Source organism: Haliotis asinina, chromosome 3 (assembly GCF_037392515.1).
Source record: "Haliotis asinina isolate JCU_RB_2024 chromosome 3, JCU_Hal_asi_v2, whole genome shotgun sequence".
Lineage (NCBI taxonomy): Eukaryota > Metazoa > Mollusca > Gastropoda > Lepetellida > Haliotidae > Haliotis > Haliotis asinina.
This window is the reverse complement of record NC_090282.1, coordinates 14,342,020-14,363,720: the sequence shown is the minus strand read 5'-3', so window position 1 is coordinate 14,363,720 and position 21,701 is coordinate 14,342,020. Positions and strand designations below refer to the sequence as shown.

The following is a 21,701-nucleotide window of genomic DNA, read 5'->3' as shown; positions in this document are numbered from 1 at the left end:
GAAAACGGTCATATTATGTGTTGTTATATATACAACTATGATGTATATAGCATTCCTTGATAATGGTACGGTACAGATTGACGTAAATAATTATATATAAACGACATATGTTTTCCGTCTCATGCCAGGAAAAGGCAAAAATCAACGCGGTGTCGCGTCTGAATAAGTATAAGAAACTCCTTGTTGAAATTATTTGAAACCAAATACCACCTTTGTCCTTTCAGTTTTCTTCATCTATTTTCAGATCTTTTATTATAATCAATAATTTGCAACATAAGAAGATGTACAGCTAAGAATGAGTTCAATTACTTTCCAAACATACGTATATAGGTCTAACAGAAATGCTCAATACGTTTGAAATTCCATTAGTCGTGCTTCACGACTGTATCTAACTCTGAGGCACGAGTTAACAAAGAGGCATTGCTTTGTCTGGTTTTCTTGTTCATATGCCAGTATGGACACCTCTGAAGGTTGCAGGTATCTCTAAGCTGTATCGCAACATCCATTGTAGTGGCAAACGACATCTGTCCAAGTCTAAGCACACCCGGTGTTGCAACAACATCGGTGAGTGAGTAGGCATTTAGCAATATTACGGCAATATCGCGGCGGGCGACACCAGAAATGGGCTTTACGCAATCGAACCAGGCTCTTCAGCCTGACGAGCGAACGCTTTAACCACTAGGCTACCCCACCGCTTCCCCACAACAGGCATACTGATTAGTAATGATGCTGTGCAACCGTTTCCTTGGCGACAACAATAGGTATAAGCGAATAAACAACTTCCCTTTGTTCTTACATTTCAAAATGTTGCTGACTTTTTATTTGCACATCTTAAGACGGGACTCTGCCAATATTTGAAATAGATAAATAAAAGATTTGTGTGAGCTACAGACTACTTACTTACATTCTGTTCGGGAACAGGCGTGTGAATGCCTCACTTGTTTGTGTCTAAAAAGACCCTCTGACATTTTATTCCTTCAGTTGCTTAAGAATATTTTTGTGAACATTTTACAAAATACTTATGAATTATTTCTGTATTCGTTTATAGTTTCCTTTCTTATGTATAAACGGCATTGCTAAGCGTGTGTTGAAAGTATGCTTCACGCCACACAACATATGAGGCAATGGCGCATGACCATCAGTTAGAGCATTGACGTGGACGATGTGCGACAAGTTAATATATTATTTAGTAAAACCAGTTCATCTGCTTCTTTTTGTTACACATCCGCATGCTAGCGGCAAATACATTGTGATATAGACTATATATTATGCACTTTATACACACCAGTATAATTTGTATTCTGACCATTCATGGGCTTTTAAGTAAACCGGTGACACAAACGTGCCCTTGTCAAGCTGCATCCTCTGGTGCAGAGTGTGAACTATAAGCAACAAAACCCTCTACACATAATCATATATGTAATCAAACTTATAAAAACATGTGCATTTTTATATCGCATCTGTTCACATTGTAGTATATTCTGTGAGCTGCTCCGACAAGGTGTTTGTTAGAGAAATGAAAAAATAGGTCTTATATAATAATAAGATTATTATTCAAGGAAAGCAGTGTTTCAGCTGTGTTGTGGGATGCAGGCAGCTCATTACATAATGTTGAGGCAGCGTAAGCGAATGGTCTTTTAATAATGTGATTTATTTTTTACTAAATTCCAACATTATCATATGTAAGTACAGTTTCCCGCTAACAGCACTCGTCACGGATACATGCAAAGGCAAGTCAATATTATGTGCAGTCATGTTGTAAAGTTGTCTTATCATGGGTGCGTAAATGTAGTTAAAACTTATAACTGGTATCTATCAAAAGCAGTCACTTATATAACAGCCATGTGCGAATAGTTAAGTAGTGACGACACCAGGTGTTCGCGTAAAGGTCACAAACACATGCAAAGCCAAGTTAAGGCAGACTTGAAAAGACACAAGAATAATAGGGACTATCGTCGAAGGTTAAGTCAAATAGCGTTATGATTCGTGACCATTTGTGCTATTCCGCGTCACGTCGATTGACACTCCTGGGTTACGGAAATAGGCGAGTGGAGACGAATGTTACCGGTTTGATACGTCTGCGGGGTGTGTACAAAACAGATCAGTTTCAAAATCAGCTGTTGACGCAGCCTGTTATTTGTGCAGTGAATGAACTAATAAACCAGTAATTCCTCACGGCCACATTGGATATTGTTGTTCTAAACACTAAGTTGTCTGTGACAGCGTAATGAAAAATATTGAGATTTATTTCAGTAAAGACAACACATTTATGCTTCAAACAGGATTAGACCCTCCCTCGCGTGGTCCTCTGACTTTGATATTGTTTAGCGAAAGATATATGAGTGTGTTTTATCGCTGATAATCAGACTCCATCAGCCCTGGTCTATTGTTTCAGCTCGAGGAGCGGGTTCTCCTGCTGTAGGAAAGACGCCCACTGTTCCTGCAGTTCACCATTCCTGTTACCTAATCCCGCCACTGTTGAGGGTTCTGGTTTATAATAGATCACCGGGAATTTGTGTTTGTCGAAAGAAGTGACACTTTTGTGATTTTGATGGTGGGGTTTAATGGTGGGGTTTGGTGACTCGGGCCGTCGGGTTGGGTGCTTTGGATGGTGGGCTTTGGTTGGTGGGCTTTGGTGGTGGGGTTTGGTGACTCGGGCCGTCGGGTTGGGTGCTTTGGATGGTGGGCTTTGGTTGCTTGGGTATTAAGTGATAGGTTATGACCGGTCTGTTGGTTACGATCTGCATACAAACCGTACATCGCGACGTTAAACACAATTCGCTCATTTCTCTGGGCCAGGGTTCTTGCCGTTTCTTTAAGTGTTAGATCTATGTCCCGTCTTTGTGTCTCGCGACATCTTGGTCCCACCCTCACTGCACTCTCTCGACACTCCCACAGCAGACTTGGCTTCTCTTCCAATCTTGATAATTGATAATCTTAAGTCTTTCTTGGCCAGTGGCTGTTGACAAGACAAAAGCTGACATGGTTCGACAGAAGGAGACACATTTGTGAAAGTCCATGGATTTCCCGTCTGCGGGGGAAATTGGGAGCACGCACACTGTGTGGTTCTTCCGATCCGGGAACACAGCTTACCTGGCAAGCGGAAATCAAAGGTATTTCTGGTCAAATCCGTCATAAAGCTTTGTGAGGATATGTGTGGGATGCATGTCACACAGGTGGTAATGTCACAGGTGTCCTGGGCAGATATGTGCGTCATTATACCTTGTGGACTGTCATTGACAGCATGCAACATCCATACAAGACGGGCACACACACGTACACATACAAATATATTCAGCCCCATATAAATCCACCCGCACATCAATCCGTCCCACCGTCCGCCCACGGACGCACGCAAGCACGCATGCACGCACGCACCCACGCACTCACATACATACATACATACATACATACATACATACATACATACATACATACATACATACATACATACATACATACATACATACATACATACATACATACATACATACATACATACATACATATATACATGTTTCAATTTCACCACCCATGTCACCAAAGCCCATCACCCAAGCCACCTAACCCGACCATCGCCCAAGGCACCAAACCTGATCACCACCCAAGTCACCGAAAAGAACCACCCTTATCACCAAGCTCCACCACCCACGTCACCAAACCCGGTCACCTCAAACCACCACCCAAGTCACCAAGCCCTACAATCCAAGTCGCCAAGCCCCACCACCAATGTCACCAAAGCCCACCACGGTCACCAGAGCCCACCACCCAAGTCACCGAAACCCATCACGCAAGTTACCAAAGCCCACCACCCGAGGCACCAAGCCCCACAACCCAAGCCCCACAATCACTCAAGTCACCAAAGCCAAACACACAAGTCACCAAACCCCACAACCCAAGTCACCAAAGCCCATCACTCAATTCACCAAACACCACCACTCATTCACCAAAGCCCAACACACAAGTCACCGAAGCCCACCACCGAGGCATCAAGCCCCACCATCCAAGTCACCAAAGCTCACCACAGAGGCACCAAAACCCACTACCCAAGGCACCAAAGCCCACCACTAAAGTCACCAAAGTCAAGACTTTTTACCCAGGCCACCACCCAAGTTACTAGCCCCGACAAATTCTCTTGGCTTGATGTATATTTGTGAGCCTTAAAAATCGAAAGACCGCAGTTTTATACAATGGACAGCAATATTCCAGCATCATCACTGCTGTGTGATGAAAAACCCGTCTAGTCGGGATCAAAGTAGTTTCGTCACAGAATTATTTTCAGGCAAACAGTATCGAGACCTTGACCTTTGGGCACGACTGGCGTTGTCTGGACGTGTTTACTAGTTTCTGAATCCCCGATGTCACATGTAATAATGATTCACGAATAATTTTTATTGTCTTTTTTTTCGAATTTGTATCACTGCTCTGCACTACAGATTTGTGAGTTCAGGTGCATTACTGTCGTTATTCAGACAACGAAATTTTAGTAGTACTTGGATTACTTGGAAAGTGTTAGATGAAAACGATAATGAATGTATGAATTTTATATATAGTTATATAACCTTTCATAGCACATAGAATTATTCGGGTGTGGTCACATACCAACGGATTCGTTGATTCTGTTAAGTGCAAAGGGTTGTGTATTGTGCACTAGGTGTTGTGACAACACTTGAAAGAGTGTGCTGCACACAAAGATGTCTCTAAGGTTCTTACACCCGGTCACAGGTTCGCTTGATCCCGGCACCTCCAACTCTCTGGATCAGGAGCCTGGCGCTCTAACCGGCTCGCCCAGCGCGCCCCAAGATCGCAAAACAGACAGTTTCCTAGTTCGGAAACATGTTCGCCATGAGACGCCCCGGGGAAGATGGCAGATGGAGGGCCGTAGGCTGCTTTAGTCTGGTACCTCGCAGCGTCGTGTTGTCGGTTCACTGTCCACCATTTTGTGACTTACGGCGACGTTTATAGGAAAACAGTCAAGTTGTAGACCTGTTGTGGTCTGCTACCAGTAACGACCCCTCATGAAGACCGATGGATTTGAATAATGCACCTGCGACAGCTAGAAACCCGTAACATATCTGGCAGCAGAGATATCTGCGAGAACACTTCCATGACAGTGTAAGTAAACTTAGTGTAAATACTTTTCGTTATTCTCCACAACTCTGGTGCAGTGAAGGCTTCGCTTCCACAACATCCGTGTAAGACTCCGGCCCGGTGACCAATTCCGACGTTAGAACATCGACGTTGACGTCGACAAAGCAGCACACAACACTTGCGACGTGGAGGACGTGAGTGGAGAATTCTCGTTCACCGATGGGTCAGGCTACATTCTTCATCGAGCTGACTTCAGGACACGTGTCAACACAGGCCAGGTGTTCTGGAAGCGATCCGCTTTGGAGAAGGGGGCGTTACCACCAGACGCGGGAAAGCTAACCAACTGTCTGTGACTGATGGAAATGCGAATGCTGTGAGGTACAGACACAAGATTTAACAAAATGGCCTACTCTCGTTTCCGAACAGGACAGCCAAGGCGTGACGTTTCAACATGACGACGCGCGACCACACGTTGGTCGTACTGTACGGTAATATCTGCATTAGAGCACTACTACTGTGTCACCCCCAATGTGTCACCCTGATTTGGCAGCCACTGAACACACGTGGGATCAAATGGAACGATGTGTACGATGTTCATCCAACTCCGCCACACCCTCCCTCGGATACCTACCTGACGTCATCCAACTCCGCCACACCCTTCCTCGGATATCGTACCCGAATAAAATACAACACATCAAATAACCATTTATTGTTGTTTTGATGGGGTTTGTTTTCATTCTTATATACCATCAGATTCTTTTGTTCCATGTTCATCAAACATTCCTTGCGTAACAATCACACCATTGTAGCATTCTGTCAATTAAGTAAACCACTGCAATAGATTTTGGTTAAATTACTCTGCCAGAGATATAGATTGTGATTCAACATTGATTGTGATTCAACATTCTTCATCTGATATCAGGTCTGTCCATGCATTGCAGATAAATTGTCGAAGGTTGCAGTATTGATACAGTTGTAACCATTTTAGGATATGTCATCGTATCCCAATTTAAGCAGACCACCAACCAATCAATGCGATATTGTATCAACGACTAAGGAACAACAATCAGCCAGCAATCTTTAGGTTACGAATACGACTGTTGCAATAATGAAGATGTGAAGATAAGATATCACTGTCATTTTTTCTAGATTGCTAATTCCATGTGTCAGACACCTTCCTTGGGAAGTAATAAGGTGTATAGAGGTATTACTACCCAGTCAGTGATAACACTGTGATTCAGGGTGTTAATTCCAAACGAAAGTAGATATAAACACTGGATGCTAACCCGCTTTGTCTGATCCATTCATTATAAATTCTTCTGCACATACGGAATTATTAATTAATTATTAATGATTTATAAACAAAAACCCAAACTTTGCAATATTAGCTACATGTCGGATATATGATATACATTATCATGTGCCCTGTCGGACCAAAAGAAATATAGTTTAATGTTTCATAATGGCATGTTGGACATTACAGTAGGTAGTGTTTTGACGGGCGTTTCCATTCTAATAATGAACTTTTTGTTTGTTTATACACATGTGAATACACGTGAATGCGTTATCCTTTTCTGCCCATATATGCTCGGTATGGGTCTCTGAATGTAGAACAAGGGAGGTAGGGTAGCATAGTGGTCAAAGCGTTCGCTCGTCACGCCGTAGACCCAGGTTCGATTCCTCACACGAATACAATGTTTGAAACCCGTTTCTGGTGTCCCCCGCCGTGATATTGCTGAAATATTGCTAAAAGCGTTGTAAAACTAAACATGCTCACTCTCTCACTAAATATAAAACAAATATTTTAACAATATAATGAACTCATTTAATTTGTAGTTGGTAAAGAAAATCAGTACTGGCATGAAATGATATCTATTATGTAACATCAACAAACACCTATACATAATATATTATGCACAACGACAAATCCAGGTATCACAGTAAGAGCTTATTATAAAACAAAGTTATGATATTCATTATGCACAAAATAAAAGTCTCCTTAATGCAAGACGCAAAACGAGCATCACCATGGGAGTGTATATTCCAAATGACATCACAGTTATTAATATCTTTGGCTTCGAGCATAATAGCAATAAGCCTACAGAGTACATAATTACGCATTCATATATAACCTACTTTCAAGCAGTGAACATGTCCCCAGCCACCACAATGAGAACATTAAAGCTACTGTGTCGGACTGGAACACACCAACCAACTTCTCAACTAACACTGAGGGCATCAAGACATGACCATTTTCAAAAGCTAAAAATTATTGTACAGTTTATTGAAATGTGATGCAATTAATATGTCCAGCTGATGGTGGTGTAAGTTAAAAATGAATGAAATATGTTCTGGACTGGAACACACCAACCAACTCCTTACCTAACACTTCGTCAGACTGAGGGCATCAAGACATGACCATTTTCAAAGGCTAAAAAGTATTGTACAGTTTATTGAAATGTGATGCAATCAATATGTCCAGCTGATGATGGTTTAAGTTAAATATAAATGAAATATGTTCACATGAAGAAATGAAAATTAATGAATATTACAGTCACTGATGTTTAGGACATTTAACAAGTTTCTTTTCTGTAATTCAATGCATGCCCGCCATGTTGTTCTGGTAGAGTGACTCAGTCCATCGAGCATCATGATTGGACAGAGGTATGTACCACGTTGGTTTAGTTATGAGAGAAGAATTTTCAGCAAAATATTCTGTTGCTTTTAAACCCTTTCTACATATATATGTTATAGAATCCGTTTCCAACTTATTATATCACTAATACGTATCGTAAGAGATATTTGTACAAAATATATGAAAGGTTTTTATATGACATTCAAGGTATTCAATGTATATAACACATTACTATCACTTCAAGTGGTATAAAACGTATTACAAACTTAGATTTAGATATTGTGTTTTGGAATTCCTTAATATATGATATTTTCACACAAAAAAACATGTATACTTATACATATAGACTATCCTGCAATACGTTTCACGAATCAACAAAAAGTAATAGCGGACGCATTGGAGTCAATAAGCCTCCAGAAAACTAATCGTCGTCTTCAGGCCTGCCTAGCGTAGGACTCTTAGACCTGTTGACGGGACTATTTTCGCGACTGTTGTCTGTCTGAGCCTCCCCGGCTGCCAGACCCTCTTGAAGATCACGGGTCTTGTAGCTGGACTGTTTCTCTGACTTGAAGCTGCTAAGCTTGCTCCTCATCTGCTCGATCTTGTTGGAGAAGGAACTCAGTTTATTATCAGATACATCCAGCTCCCGAAGAGATGGAAGCTTGGCAACCCCGTCCGGGAGAGACTCCAGCAAGTTGTCTGACAAGTCCAGAACCTCTAGTGATGTCATCCTGAAGATATCTACTGGAATTGAACTCAGATCGTTCCCGGAACAATTGAGGATCTGGATGCGGTACAGATAGGGCAGATCTGTGGGGATTATATTGATGTGGTTTTTGCAGATGTTGAGGGTGAGGAGTGATGCCAAGACGTCGATCCTGTCCTCCGGTAGTTGAGTCAACTCATTGTTAGAGAGGTCGAGTGTGACCAGTTTGTTCATTTCTCCGAAGTGGTCTGGAAGACTTTCGATATTGTTGAATGACAGGTTAAGGTACTCGAGCTGATGAAGTAAAGTCAAGCCTTCTACGAATAGGCCGATCCGATTTTGAGATGCGTCCAGGCGTCTCAGATTCTGTAAGCAGTTGATGTTCTGTGGTAAAGTAAGAAGTTCGTTGTCACTGACATCTAGTTCCTCCAACAGCCGGAGTTTACAGAGGTTTTCGGGTAACTTCTTCAGCTGGTTGTGGCATAGGTTCAGGTGTGTGAGGAGCTTTAACCGACACACCGACAATGGCACCCTGTCCAAACGAATACTAGATATGTCTAGCCGAGTCAACTTTTTCGCATGTTCCTTTTCTCCTATAGCATTGAGAGTACCTTTTGTGTCTAGAGACGGAGAATAGAGAGGGTTGTTTGCCATGAGCAGGACTTGGACACTTCCTGGAAGTGGGATCTCAGTGAGGCTGTTTCCTGTCACGTCTATAGTGTGCAAAAACTGAAGGGTATCAAGAGCCTTAGGTAAAGCCGATATCTGGTTGCGAGCCACCCGTAGAACCTCCAGAGTCCTTAACCTCCTGAGTTCCTGAGGAATTCCTTGAACGCGATTACCACTGAAGTCGAGTTCTGTGATCAGCTGATGTTCCCCTAGTGTATCGGGGATGCTGGACAGCTTATTATCGGCAACCAGCACACGTTTGAGTGATGCAATTCGATTGAGAGATTGTGGCAGTTGCTTTAGGTGGTTGCCTGCAACATCCAGGGTGACCAACGATTTCATTTGGTCAACGTCGTCTGGGAGATAGCTGATGTCATTCCGGGCAAGAGATACCCAAATTGCACCTTTAAGTTTGCTGATGCCGTCAGCTGACTGTAGTTTATTGCCTGATAAATCTAGAGTTACAAGCGATTGTATGTCATAGAAGTTCGGTGGGAGTGTTTGTATTTGGTTGTTTGAAACGTTAAGCGTATGAAGAACCTGAAATTTGTGAAAATCCTTTGGCAAATCTTTTAGCTGGTTGTCAGAGGCGTTGAGATGTGTTAGAGCATGTTGCAAGGTGCAGAGTTCGTCGGGTAGAGCTACGAGCTGGTTGTGAGACACATCAAGGAAGTGCATGTACTTCAAGAACCCTATTTCCCTTGGAAGTTCTTCGAGCTCGTTGTGAGCTAGGTTGAGACTTGTGAGGGTCAGGACCATGTTGATAGTGTCTGGGATGACCACTATCTGGTTGTGCGACACATTCAGGGATCTCAGAGCTGGGGCCTTCACTGTTGCATCTGGCAACTCCGTCAGTTTGTTTCCAGACAGGTTCACCGCAGATCCTAATTCATACAAGTTCTTCTTTATAGATCGGATTTGGTTGTAAGATACATCCAGATATTCCAGTTCTGGACACTTGTTGATAGTCTTCGGCAGAGACTTTATTTTGTTATGGGCCGCACTTAAAGCTCTCAATGAGGGAGCTTTGTTTATTGTACCCGGTAGACTTTTCAAAGCATTGTTAGACACTTCGATTTTTTCCAAGGTCTTAATCTTTGTGATTGTGCCAGGAAGGGCAGTGATTAAATTATTTCTCAAGTCTAGAAACTCTAATACCTCCAAGGCTGATACAGTTTTAGGGAACTTCTTAAGGCGGTTGTTTTCGGCATGGAGGCGAACGGCATGGGCCATGACTTCCTCGTTTTTCCAGATCTCTGCTGGCAGTGCTTTGAGACTGGCCGTGGAGAAGTTGAGGATGACGACCGTGCCCTCCTGGAGCACATGCCTCCTGACGATGGACGGTAGGGCAAGTATCTTACTCCCGGGACCCGTGGAGGGTAGGGGTTTATCATCCTCTTTCTTGTTTTTGCTCATGATGAAAGGGTTTCTGGAATGGAAAAGATATAAAGTGACAGTATAATCATCTGAGAACATATGCATATTGAACAGCAGAATTTCAATCTACATTTCAGTCCTAATCGTTTGGAAAGTGAACCTTTTGGGCAAAGAAACAATCTTCTTAACATAATCATATTACATTAGTCAATGAACCTAAGTCGGTGGTGTCCTCACCATTTTCAAAACAATACTTTAAAAGTCAGGAGTTGCTTGTGTATAATATAGATTCATAAAGAAAAAAAAACAATTATTCACACATAAGAACAGAAATGATTCTTCATTCATTTGTTAGCTGTTTTGTTTTAACATCGAAATGTGAAAAAATATGTATCACAGAGATCATTATGTTTTGAACATGGTTTAAGTTACAACATGTCAGTATGGAGGCAGCATGACAGGTATTATTATTTAAGAGTCTAATCCCCGTATCGGAGATTGGGTGAAGAAATCCCCTGTGTGCTTTGGTGTAGGATAACGGTCTAGCGGATGCTGGCAGCTATTCAGTATCATGCCCATGTTACGGTAAAACAAGCGAGGTATCACCCGCGATCGAGGCTGTCGTGTGTGTGTGTCACAGCTCAGTCTGGAGGTAACGTGAACCAGTCTAGACACACAGACATGCTGATTGGGACGTATTAGCGTCTTGTAATTACTCACGTGCATTACAGACGTACGGGTTTGATGTTTAGTGGGGCCAGATCGATACCCAGCGACGGATACAGACACAGACGGGAGTTATGAGACACTGATAGAGGCAGGGTGAGAGGTCATTCTAATTCACAAACATTACTGTTAATTTGAAAGCAACGTGGAAGATAACGGTCTTTCATAGTGTTGACAGGAAAGGTCTATTATTTTGTCTGTTCATTTCTTCCTATCAGTGTTTGACAGGGAGGTCTCGCCGGTGAGAAACAGTCTGATGTGTCATTATCCTCCTAGTTGAACATGCGGAACACGTAGTCGGAAAGACTCGTGCACCTGCAGCCGAGTCAAATGACAACCTCTTCGTCAATGTCTAGACGGACATGTACCTACGATGCAGTTGTCCTGACCAACGTTATCAACTCAGCGGGTCTCTTGAGCCAGTTGGCGCGTGGGACAGAAGGCACGTGGGAGGAATTGTCGTTGCACAGTGAAAAACACATTTGAGTCTTTGATAGAAATAAAAAAGGCGTTTACATTGCTTGTACTAGTCTATGTGCTGGCCCTCTCACAGGGTATTTGACACGATGTCTAAGTAAACAATGTGCACAATGCGGTGTACACTACGGTATTGTCGGCTCGTCAGCAACAACAAACTCATTCACAGTGGTCCATGACTAGTCACTCCCACACTCCCATAATGACATTTTCACAGGTATAACACCAGGTGTGCTTCAGCAGGCCTATTGACAGCCTCAGTGGAGAATTTTTAAAAGAGATCGTTTAATAATGATCATACAGTAATTACAATGCACGTACTCTAAAATCGTTCTTTCTTCTGTTATAAATTGTTAAACATAAGATTTCTGATGATCTCAATGATTTGAACGGCTGGCTGTAGATTAACTATATAGTCACATTAACGCTGACTTGTCGGCCGCCATGTTGAATACATTTCTGGAACGATGGACAACTCATTTTAATCAATATTAAGATGTTATGATACACCTATATTCTTATGACGCGCTTATATTTCAGTCTATTAACCTTTCCTTTCTAAATGTGTGCTGAATCTGCTGTGTAATTCTGGAACTGCCACAACTTTCACAGGCTGTCGGCTTATCGTACCCACAGTTATATAGATTTCAACAATGTCAGCTTGCTCAATAAAGACACACAACAAACAACTGATATATCAGAAGAATGAGATCCATTTCGAAATGAACATACGTGGTCACTGACACCCATTGCATATTAGGAATATTAAGGTAGCATCGTATTGACCCATATAATGACCGATTGGCAATATGACAGCGAGGACACCGATCGCATGTCTGACACATACACTTGCCAAGAATCGAACCTATGTCTGTGGCGAGATGGGCGAACACTTCATCCACTAATGTGTAGCAGATAAACTATAACGGCGGTCGTGTTGGAAACCGCCGTGAACGGCGTGATATCCTCACATTTTGGTTATATTTAATATCTATTCAATTTATTTGTATGTGTTGTTAAACGATTTTCATTTTCATTTTATTTGATTAAACATGCCACTGAATAAACGCACCTGCGAGAATACGGTGTACCCTCTACCCACGTCCAATGTCTAGTCAGTGTTTGCATGCACTTTGATTGTCGTGCTCAAAATAGGAACTGATTGTATAGAGGAAGAGCCTTGACATGATATATAATTACCGGCGTACTCTTGTTTCACTGTTGTTTCTTTGACGTTCTGTCTACCTTCATCAAACTCTCGCATTTGAAACAGCACCAACTAATCTCAAGAAGGCACGTTATTCAATAAATGAAAAGCGACATACATATCACCATCACCGCTGGACAGTAGTCTGCAAAACGACGTCGTTGTCAGCATCGCACAGCAACGACTACGTGAACACGCGACTGCCAGATATTTTCCAGAAATCAGATATTTAGTGTGGTGATTAGGAACGTTACAAGAATCGGCTGAATTCAATAAAGCTCAAGGGTGGTTGACTTCAAAGGAGAGCAGCGCTGGAAAGTTGAGGTATTAAAGGCAGCTAACTTACTGTGATATAAATCGGATATGTAATGGTATTTCTAAATTGCTTCTTATACATCATGTCCTTTCACACGTCGGAGAATTAATCAGTTGAAGTGTAGGCATAAATTTGCTCAAGGATATAGGGACGGACATCAGCTTTTCTTACGTGGAAAAGAAAAGTTAGAACACAGTAAATGGCATACGTATCTGACATTTAAATATCTAGCGAACATTCTCAGATCTTCTTCCTGAAATATCAAACGTCAATCCTGTTGTGATTTATGGGTAAACTATATCTATTACTCTCCAAACATTAACGTTTTTTACATTTGTATATTGTTTGTAATGCTCTAAAATATAAGAATTCTTAAAGTAAAATCATGCTAAATTGTTTTGAATCGCAAACATTATTTGTCGTTCAGTTGATATTTAACTATCACCGAATGACTCAGACGTTTGTTAACGACAACATCCACCGCATTAAGGCACGGTCATTATGTCTGTGACAACATAAACGCATTGAACACGTAAGTTGTGTGCGCTGTAACGTAAGTGAATGCTACAACTAGCTGGTCACTCAACAGGCAGATAGAAGCCATTGCTTTGTAATGGTAATACACTGGTATAATATCAGCACAAATTAAAGGTATCTGCTTACCATCTCCGAAATATAACACCGGCCAACAATTATTTGCGCTAATGAATTTTCAACGTCAGATTGTCTTGAAATATAACACTCGTCTTATAAAAAGAAAGATGACGATCGATCGGTCTCGCCGTCCAGACTTAAGGATGTTGCCACACACAGAGACACATCCAAGAAAATAGCCCCTTTGGGTTATTAAGATTTTTTTCAAATCTCATGTTAATACCCGAGTCATTATTGATAATGACAACTAAAAAAACTTTTTCTCTTTTAAAAATGATATTATATGTTGGTCACATGACAAGGTTCTGTCTCTGCTCTATGTGACGGATGATCAATGTGACCTGTTGTACAAGACTCACACTGCAAAGTACATGACAGAAGGTTAAACCTTTAAAACATTTCAGATAAGATTTTCCAGGCACAACATACTGAATAATGTGAGTATGTCTAACATAAATTGTTCATTTGAAATTTTTAAAAATAGGAAAAAATAAATAAATAAATAAAAACAGACTGTCAGAAAATATCTTAGGCTATCTTGATATTCCATCATGGTTAACCGCTGCATGACAAATCGGTATAATTTGTCTATTTGTCTGTTGTTTGTAAGGCTTTGTTGCAAAACAGTGACCACATGTGACTATGATTCATTTGATATATTGCTGCAAGTCCGAGTGCCATCTCAAACATGATATTTTGTAATCTAGATTTCTGACTTTTGGTCGTTTGAGTATGAATTTGAAAGCTAATTCACCTAATTTGCCTACTTACATATAGTCTTTATCGCGCATCACCTGCCATATCGATATTATTTAAATAAAACATTCCAGTGAATATTAACAATTTGTTTTCCTGTTTCCAGAAATAGAGAAATGAGGATAAAATCAATGCCATGCTTTGAAAGTAGAACTTTTAGGAGGCAGTGCTATACAATGAATACGTTCTGATAAAAAAAAATTAAATCTTTTAGCATCACTATATGAATACGTTCTTTCTTGCACATAGTAAATGCAGTATTATACGGCTCGCCAGTTAGGCATAGTTACCTTCGTGTATGGCAGCAATGTGTATAGCAGCAATGTATATAGCTACATATTACCATATGGTATCTCTGCAGCACAGGACCGCCTATGACAGCGTTAGGTAGCGGGTTCGATCCCTGGCCGCGTCATACAAAAGACGCTAAAATATTGGTCCGTGCCTGCCGCTCTGCTTTAATGGGTTCAACAACGACAGCTTAAGTCTGGGCAATATGAGCGAAATATTCTTAATGTGTAACGTGAAAAAAACCTATTTCTCCTCACCGCTGTAGCAGAATATTATATGTATTATCAATATATTACCATGACTTACTGTTACAGCCTGATGTATGCTTATACCACGTACAATAAACATTTCATACACGCCATATATCAGTTTTCTAAGAACTAATAAAAAAAACTATTTATAACTGTCAACGATTATGCTTTCGGATAAAAATTGTACGAATTGACCCTAGTTGTGGTTTCTAACAAATGGAATAATTATTTCAAAGTGGACCGGTTAGCAGGGTCAAATCCCGACAAATGTCCCTTCTCAGTCTGGCTGTCGGGCGATATCAAAATTGGTCTATTTTACAAGACAAGAAGGCCTGTGTGTCACCGAGGAACGGGATCAATGAGCTCACAAACCGAGCCACAAGCATGAACCCGCTTCATATTAAGTTTATACCATATAGTGGTGGGTCTTGGTCTGCTCAAAGGTCGCGGACAGACATTACCAAGATAGATTTTTCATAGTTGGTCATTAACTAGAAGCTATGGCTGAACCCCTTTCATATTCGAGACAAACAGTGGTTGAGTTAGTTAGTCCGGAGGCCTAGACAGTGGTCAGTCTGGACACACTGATATTGGTCACACAAGAAGGTCACGGCGAGATATAAATATTCATTCTCGGAATATGATACCGGTTGTGTCTACTGCAGAGCTATCAGCGCTGACATACTGCACCGAACCAATGACACTGATTAGATGCCTCTGCTCGATAAGGGCTGGTGTCTTCTCCAGATGTCCCCCTACACTGCATGTTTAATGGTAGTCTGGGCGGAATTCTATTTATTTCTGTTGATTAAAACTCATAATGAAAACGACATATCTGGATAATTACAACGGCGTGTATATCAGTGATATTATCATTATGCATTGTATACGTTACGTGCCTATTGAAATAAGTGTATGATGGTATATGCTTTGCTATGTAGATTCGAATAGTAATCAGATATGAAACATAATGTGAGAAAATGTTTATTCGGGATTATGGACACCATCGTTTTTGACACGTTCAAATTATTAAATGTGTCGTGTTTCTTCAGCTGATAAAAGATGTCCTACAAATACCATGCACCTGCGTAGCAAAGATAGTGTCCTACAAGATAATAGACCCGACTGGCTGAAATGTGCACCACTGAATATTGTACAATGCCTTTAGTCATTTAAGCTTCAGACCAGTATGTGTCTTTTCTAGTATATCTTTAACCAGCCGGTTTCTTTATGTAGTTATCACAGAATAATTATTTGTGTATAGACATCGGGTTGTTCATGTGTTGACAGTAGAGAACACTACTGCATTCTGGATTCAAACGCGAATGTTGGCTAGTTTCAGTTTGAATCTCCTAAATGAACTACTTTGTATTCATAATACTGATTTCTCATTAAACATGTAAGCGATAAAGGTCATCAGAAGACATATCTATAAAGGGTTTAGTCCATTGCATGATACTGATGTATTATAAGCACTCGCGATGACGTCAGATGTTCACGATAATGGGAGCGTATATTGTGCCATCCGAGATGTGTCACAAACACATGAACAGGCATGGCAAGTATATATGCATCTGTGTAATACAACGGGCAAATACAAACATGTAATTGCATTGTCCATCATGTTGGTCATTGATGTGTGACATCTTTCCTTCACGTATCTACCATAAAACTTATTTTCAAATCTTTGCATCCCCGGTCAAACATCGTTTGGCATCTGTCTCAGTGAGGCAGCCCTAACAAATGTATAAGCGCTTAGTGATTGAAGTTTATCATGTAACTAAATATAAAAATGTACTTTTAAACATACATGTACGCTTGGCTGTGTAGATTCATCTGTGAAGAATCATGACATCAAGCCAAATGAAATTAAACATTTGGATCTTATGCAATAGATGGATATTACTCGGCCCTCTCATCCACATGGACCGAAGACATACCGCTGTCTTGGCTAAATACCAACCATGTGACCATGTGCACGTGGAAATAGTTTGGTTAATCTGATTAAAAAAATTTTTTTTTGTGTAAATAAAATTATAGTCGCATTATCGTCTATGCAACATTGCCTCAAAATATATGTACAACTTTCGTTCTCTAAGAATTGCGAGAGTGGTGGGTAGTCTTGTGTTTAAAGCGTTCGCTCGTCACGCCGAAGACCTGGGTTCGATTCCCCACACGGGTACAATATGTGAAGCCCGTTTCTGGTTTCCCCCGCCGTGATATTTCTGGAATAGTGCCAAAGACAATTCTCACTTATTAAGAATTGCGAATTTCATCAGCATCTAAAGTAGTCCTACTTATTACACAGATACAAAATTCCCTGTTCACATGACTATCGTTTCAGATGAACGTGTTTGATGAGTTGATAAGAAACTGTGATCGAACTGGACATAAAGGGCCAAATCAAAGATAGGCTTCTGAATCAGCGGCAGTGTGTTGCTTCTGAAACAGTACTTCTACATATTATTTATATCAAAGGAACATAATGAGATGGACATTGCCCAGGACAGAGCAATACACCGTTGCCATAGTCGTGCAGTGTCCACTTATGACACAGTGATTACATGTTGGAGATTACAGATTGCTATGTGTCGTGATCATGCCATTACGTAGAAGGCTTTCCCAACTGTGGGACGCCAAGAATACGTCTTCCACTGGAGATCAATTCCTGTTCAAAACTCAATTCCCGTTGTGTCTGTGACCTGCAGAGATGCACATACACGGTACTGTTCTCAGTGGTGTACAACACAGTATTAATGATGTCACTTTGTGTGTGTGCGCGCGCGCGCGCGCGCGCGCGCGCGCGCGCGTGTGTGTGTGTGTGTGTGTGTGTTACCAACTGATCGAATTTCTGTATTTCGTTGAAAATAAGTCAATGAGCGAAAGCGAAGCAATCTGCAAACAGTTCCTATGAAAACATACGTGAATCCCGAGGGAGGATTGTATATGCCAAAGTGTATGTCTTTTTTTCGTATTTACACTTTTTCCACTCATTTACAGATACGGTACATGCAGTCAAAAAGTGGTACATGGTACAGTCAGTAGTATTTCTACAGGAAGAGGTTGGTATATGGCAAATATATAGCACCATAACTTCCTAGTGTATATGGAATGCATATATGGACGGACGGACGGACGGACGGACGGATGCATGTATATGAGCCAAAGTGCATGTGTTCCCTGAGAATATTCATGCGTACTAGTTTCCTTGAGACGAATTATTTCCATTTTACTGGGAATATTTTTCGACGATATATTTACGATTTCTTTTCTTTTGAGCAAGTCATGATTTATTTCAAATAAATAAAAAACCAAAACGTTTTTCGAGCCTTGTATAAGCCACAGACCACTTATGTCCTGGTCTGTTTGTGAGAAGCTTCACTACTTCACGAAGTTCCTGTGCCACATGCAGCTCTCACCAAGACGACCATTGACCTTATCCCGAGTCTCCCGACAGTAGGGCAAAGGCGACGGTGGGTCTTTAAAGCAGGGATTCACATATGTTTATGAACCACATAAAAGTCACTGTAGCACGTCTTGCCTATTAATGTTTGGTAGACATGAACAGTAGTTTCTGGAATCTTAATGCCATGGCAACAGAGACAAGGAATTCTTGGTTCAAATGTTTAGCTCTGGATGTTTTAGCGAACTTTGGTTTTCCGCAAACATATAAATCTGGTATTGTTTTTAAGTTGCATTTGAGTCGAGAGACTTTTGGATTGAAATTGCGTTTCAGGTTCACGTAATTTCAGTTCTTTGTTTCTTTTTGATAACCCTCGACGTCGGGCACTAAGTTTTATGCTCGGTGTCTGACTAGGTATGCTCAACTGAAGAATGTAGAAGTGAATGTTTCAAATTAAAGTTTATTGTGAAGGCGTCGTGGTAGTTATGCTGAACTGTCAAGTAAACTTGCTACTGACATATCATTTCAATTCACCACTATCTTTACGCCGGTCTTATCCTCTACTAAAAAACACGAAGAACTGAAAGCTTGGGAGAAGCATCAGGAGAGAGCATCTCGTGTGCGACAAGGCGTTTAGAAACCTACTAGGCTCTGTCTACACAAGACGTAACGGGGGCAACAAACCTGGTCGCACAACCTGTGGGGGAACCATTTGGAGAGATGCGAGATGAGGCGAGCTAGTGACCTGAACCCGACCTATATTTAGCCCAGTGGATAGCTAAGATCTTGTCTACAGGCCAGCGCCGACATACAATACACATGGTATGTCGGTAAGTAATGTATGGTATACCACTGGGGTAATAAAACGGATTAGGTGTACGGTTATGGGATCCGGGCAAAATAAGTTTGGAGTGGCTTGTTCAAAAGCTCCTTGGGTTTAAGTTCACGTACAGTTGTGGACGACGGTCGGTTTGAGTGTATTTAACGAGATTTTGATGATGAATTATTGTTCCTTGCTAGTTGGTCTGACGTGTGGGCTGTAGGAAATGCTCCGGGAGTTGGTCATGAGATAAACATACTTCATCTGTATGGATGAGATAGCCACAGAATTACCTAGAAGTTATTTCAAGTTTTTATTTAATCAGTTGTAGCTTTGCTTTATATTGGGCTGACAGATGCATGCCCATGGTTAACTACTTGGAAGACCATTGTGTCCTGCATTGTCGATGATGTAGACTGACGGTTAGTCTCGGAATATATAGAGGTTTGATGGGAACAAATAATCCACTATACACGTGCTCCAGTGATATTCAGAACCTGGGGAAATCTAGACTAGGTCCTGTCAGAGATTTAGCATTGCAGGAAGGGAAAATAGAAAGACTAGACATGATGGAACCGCTGGTCAGCTGTCCTCTGTAATCAGTACTTGGAGAAAAATGACATATTATTCAGCTTAACGTACATCAGAGGAGGGTGTGCACTCACAAACTGTGCAGGTATCTAAGACTATCTATCAATTGCCCAACCAATAACCCCACAAACCCCACTTCGGCCCCACAAACCTACCATGCCATATTCCACTGGTTCTCGAACAAACACCTTTTATCGTTTTATCCATACAAACAGCCGACCATCCACCAATTACATCCAAGTGACCAACCGACCATCAGCCAACCAACCATCATCCATCCATGAAATGTCATGGCAACCAACCCAAATTTATCCCTGATATGCCCCATCAACCAACCATCATTTATCCGTGACATGTCATGTCAACCAACCATCGGTTATCAACGACATGTCATATCATCCATCCATGATATGTCGCATCAACCATCCATCATTAATCCATGTCATGTCATATCAACCAACGATCATTTATCCATGACATGTACCATTAACTAACCACCATTTATCCATGCCATGTCATATCAACCAACCAACGATCATTTATCCATGCCATGTCATATCAACCAACCAACGATCATTTATCCATGCCATGTCATATCAACCAACCAACGATCATTTATTCATGTCATGTCATATCAACCAACCAACGATCATTTATCCATGCCATGCCCCCTCAACCAACCATCATCCATCCATCCATGACATATCAACATCCCAGAATCCATCCAACATGAAAGGTCCTTTTCATCATGTACCAACAACGCAGTTGTTTGTCGTGCAAACAAGGACAAACTCTTTGCCTTCAGGTTTATGGGCAGTATTTGATGTGATACCTTCAACGAAAATCATTAACAAACAATATTAATAAACTGTCTGACTGTGTCCAATAGTACTCCTCTCTGTTTTAGATCTATAACTTCCTGGTTGAGTTGATGGGCGTCGATGACTGCTTATCATGTTTCAAGGTAAGCCACGAACACTTGGCAATATTTTAATTGATACGTTTTTAGAATATCTCGTAAAACAGAATTACAAATTTTATCCTGTTTACAATTCCACTTTATTCAACTTTTTTTTTTAAATACGGTATTGAATGTAGGAAAAAACTGTTCCCATGTTCCCAGGAGTCTAGGAGGTGGATCTGGGTAAAGCAGCCCCACACAGAATCCAGCTTGACACTGATACGATGTGAACAGACGTGCCCCTTCCTCGCCAGGCAGACTCCTACATGGCCACAATATCACCACCATCCTGTACAAGAGCAAAGCTCATTACACTAGCCCTTAAGTTTCGATATGTTACACAGCCACTTCACCTGTGCAGAAACATATTAACAGTCTCCCAGTAAGACTGGTTCTGTACGTACAGAGCGACAGCGCTCCATAGTTGCTCTTATTGCTCTCACAAATATGTTTAATGTGGGAATCCATAGAGTACCTCCCAGATTGTGGCCCGAGCAGTGAACTCTTGTCAAGTATCCTGTGTATACTACACGTAGATAGCTGCCGATGACTAGTGCTCATGTAAATGACGAATGTGGTCCTTACTGACTGGGCTGTAATGAATTTACTCGGAAAGTAATTATTCTTTTTACACGTTGCTGGTCGGTTGTATCGGGGGAGAACGCGATGTGGCGCGCGAGGAGGGGTGCGGGAAACAATATAGCATGCATTAGCGCATTGATTGGAAGAATTGCTGTGCTTTAAATCAGTTTTCCTTCTTGAAAAGAGAG

At 41.3% G+C, this 21,701-nt stretch overlaps 2 protein-coding genes across 2 annotated transcripts; one reads left to right on the top strand and one right to left on the bottom strand.

The window, feature by feature from the left end:
- Positions 1 to 3,514: 3,514 nt before the first annotated feature.
- LOC137278720 (uncharacterized) lies at positions 3,515 to 4,120 on the top strand. The gene has a single exon (XM_067811235.1). It carries the CDS (start codon positions 3,515 to 3,517, stop codon positions 4,118 to 4,120), a length of 606 nt encoding a protein of 201 aa, XP_067667336.1.
- Positions 4,121 to 8,147: 4,027 nt separating this feature from the next.
- Positions 8,148 to 10,517, bottom strand: LOC137279249 (leucine-rich repeat protein SHOC-2-like). Its single transcript, XM_067811752.1, has one exon. It carries the CDS (start codon positions 10,515 to 10,517, stop codon positions 8,148 to 8,150), a length of 2,370 nt encoding a protein of 789 aa, XP_067667853.1.
- Positions 10,518 to 21,701: the final 11,184 nt, after the last annotated feature.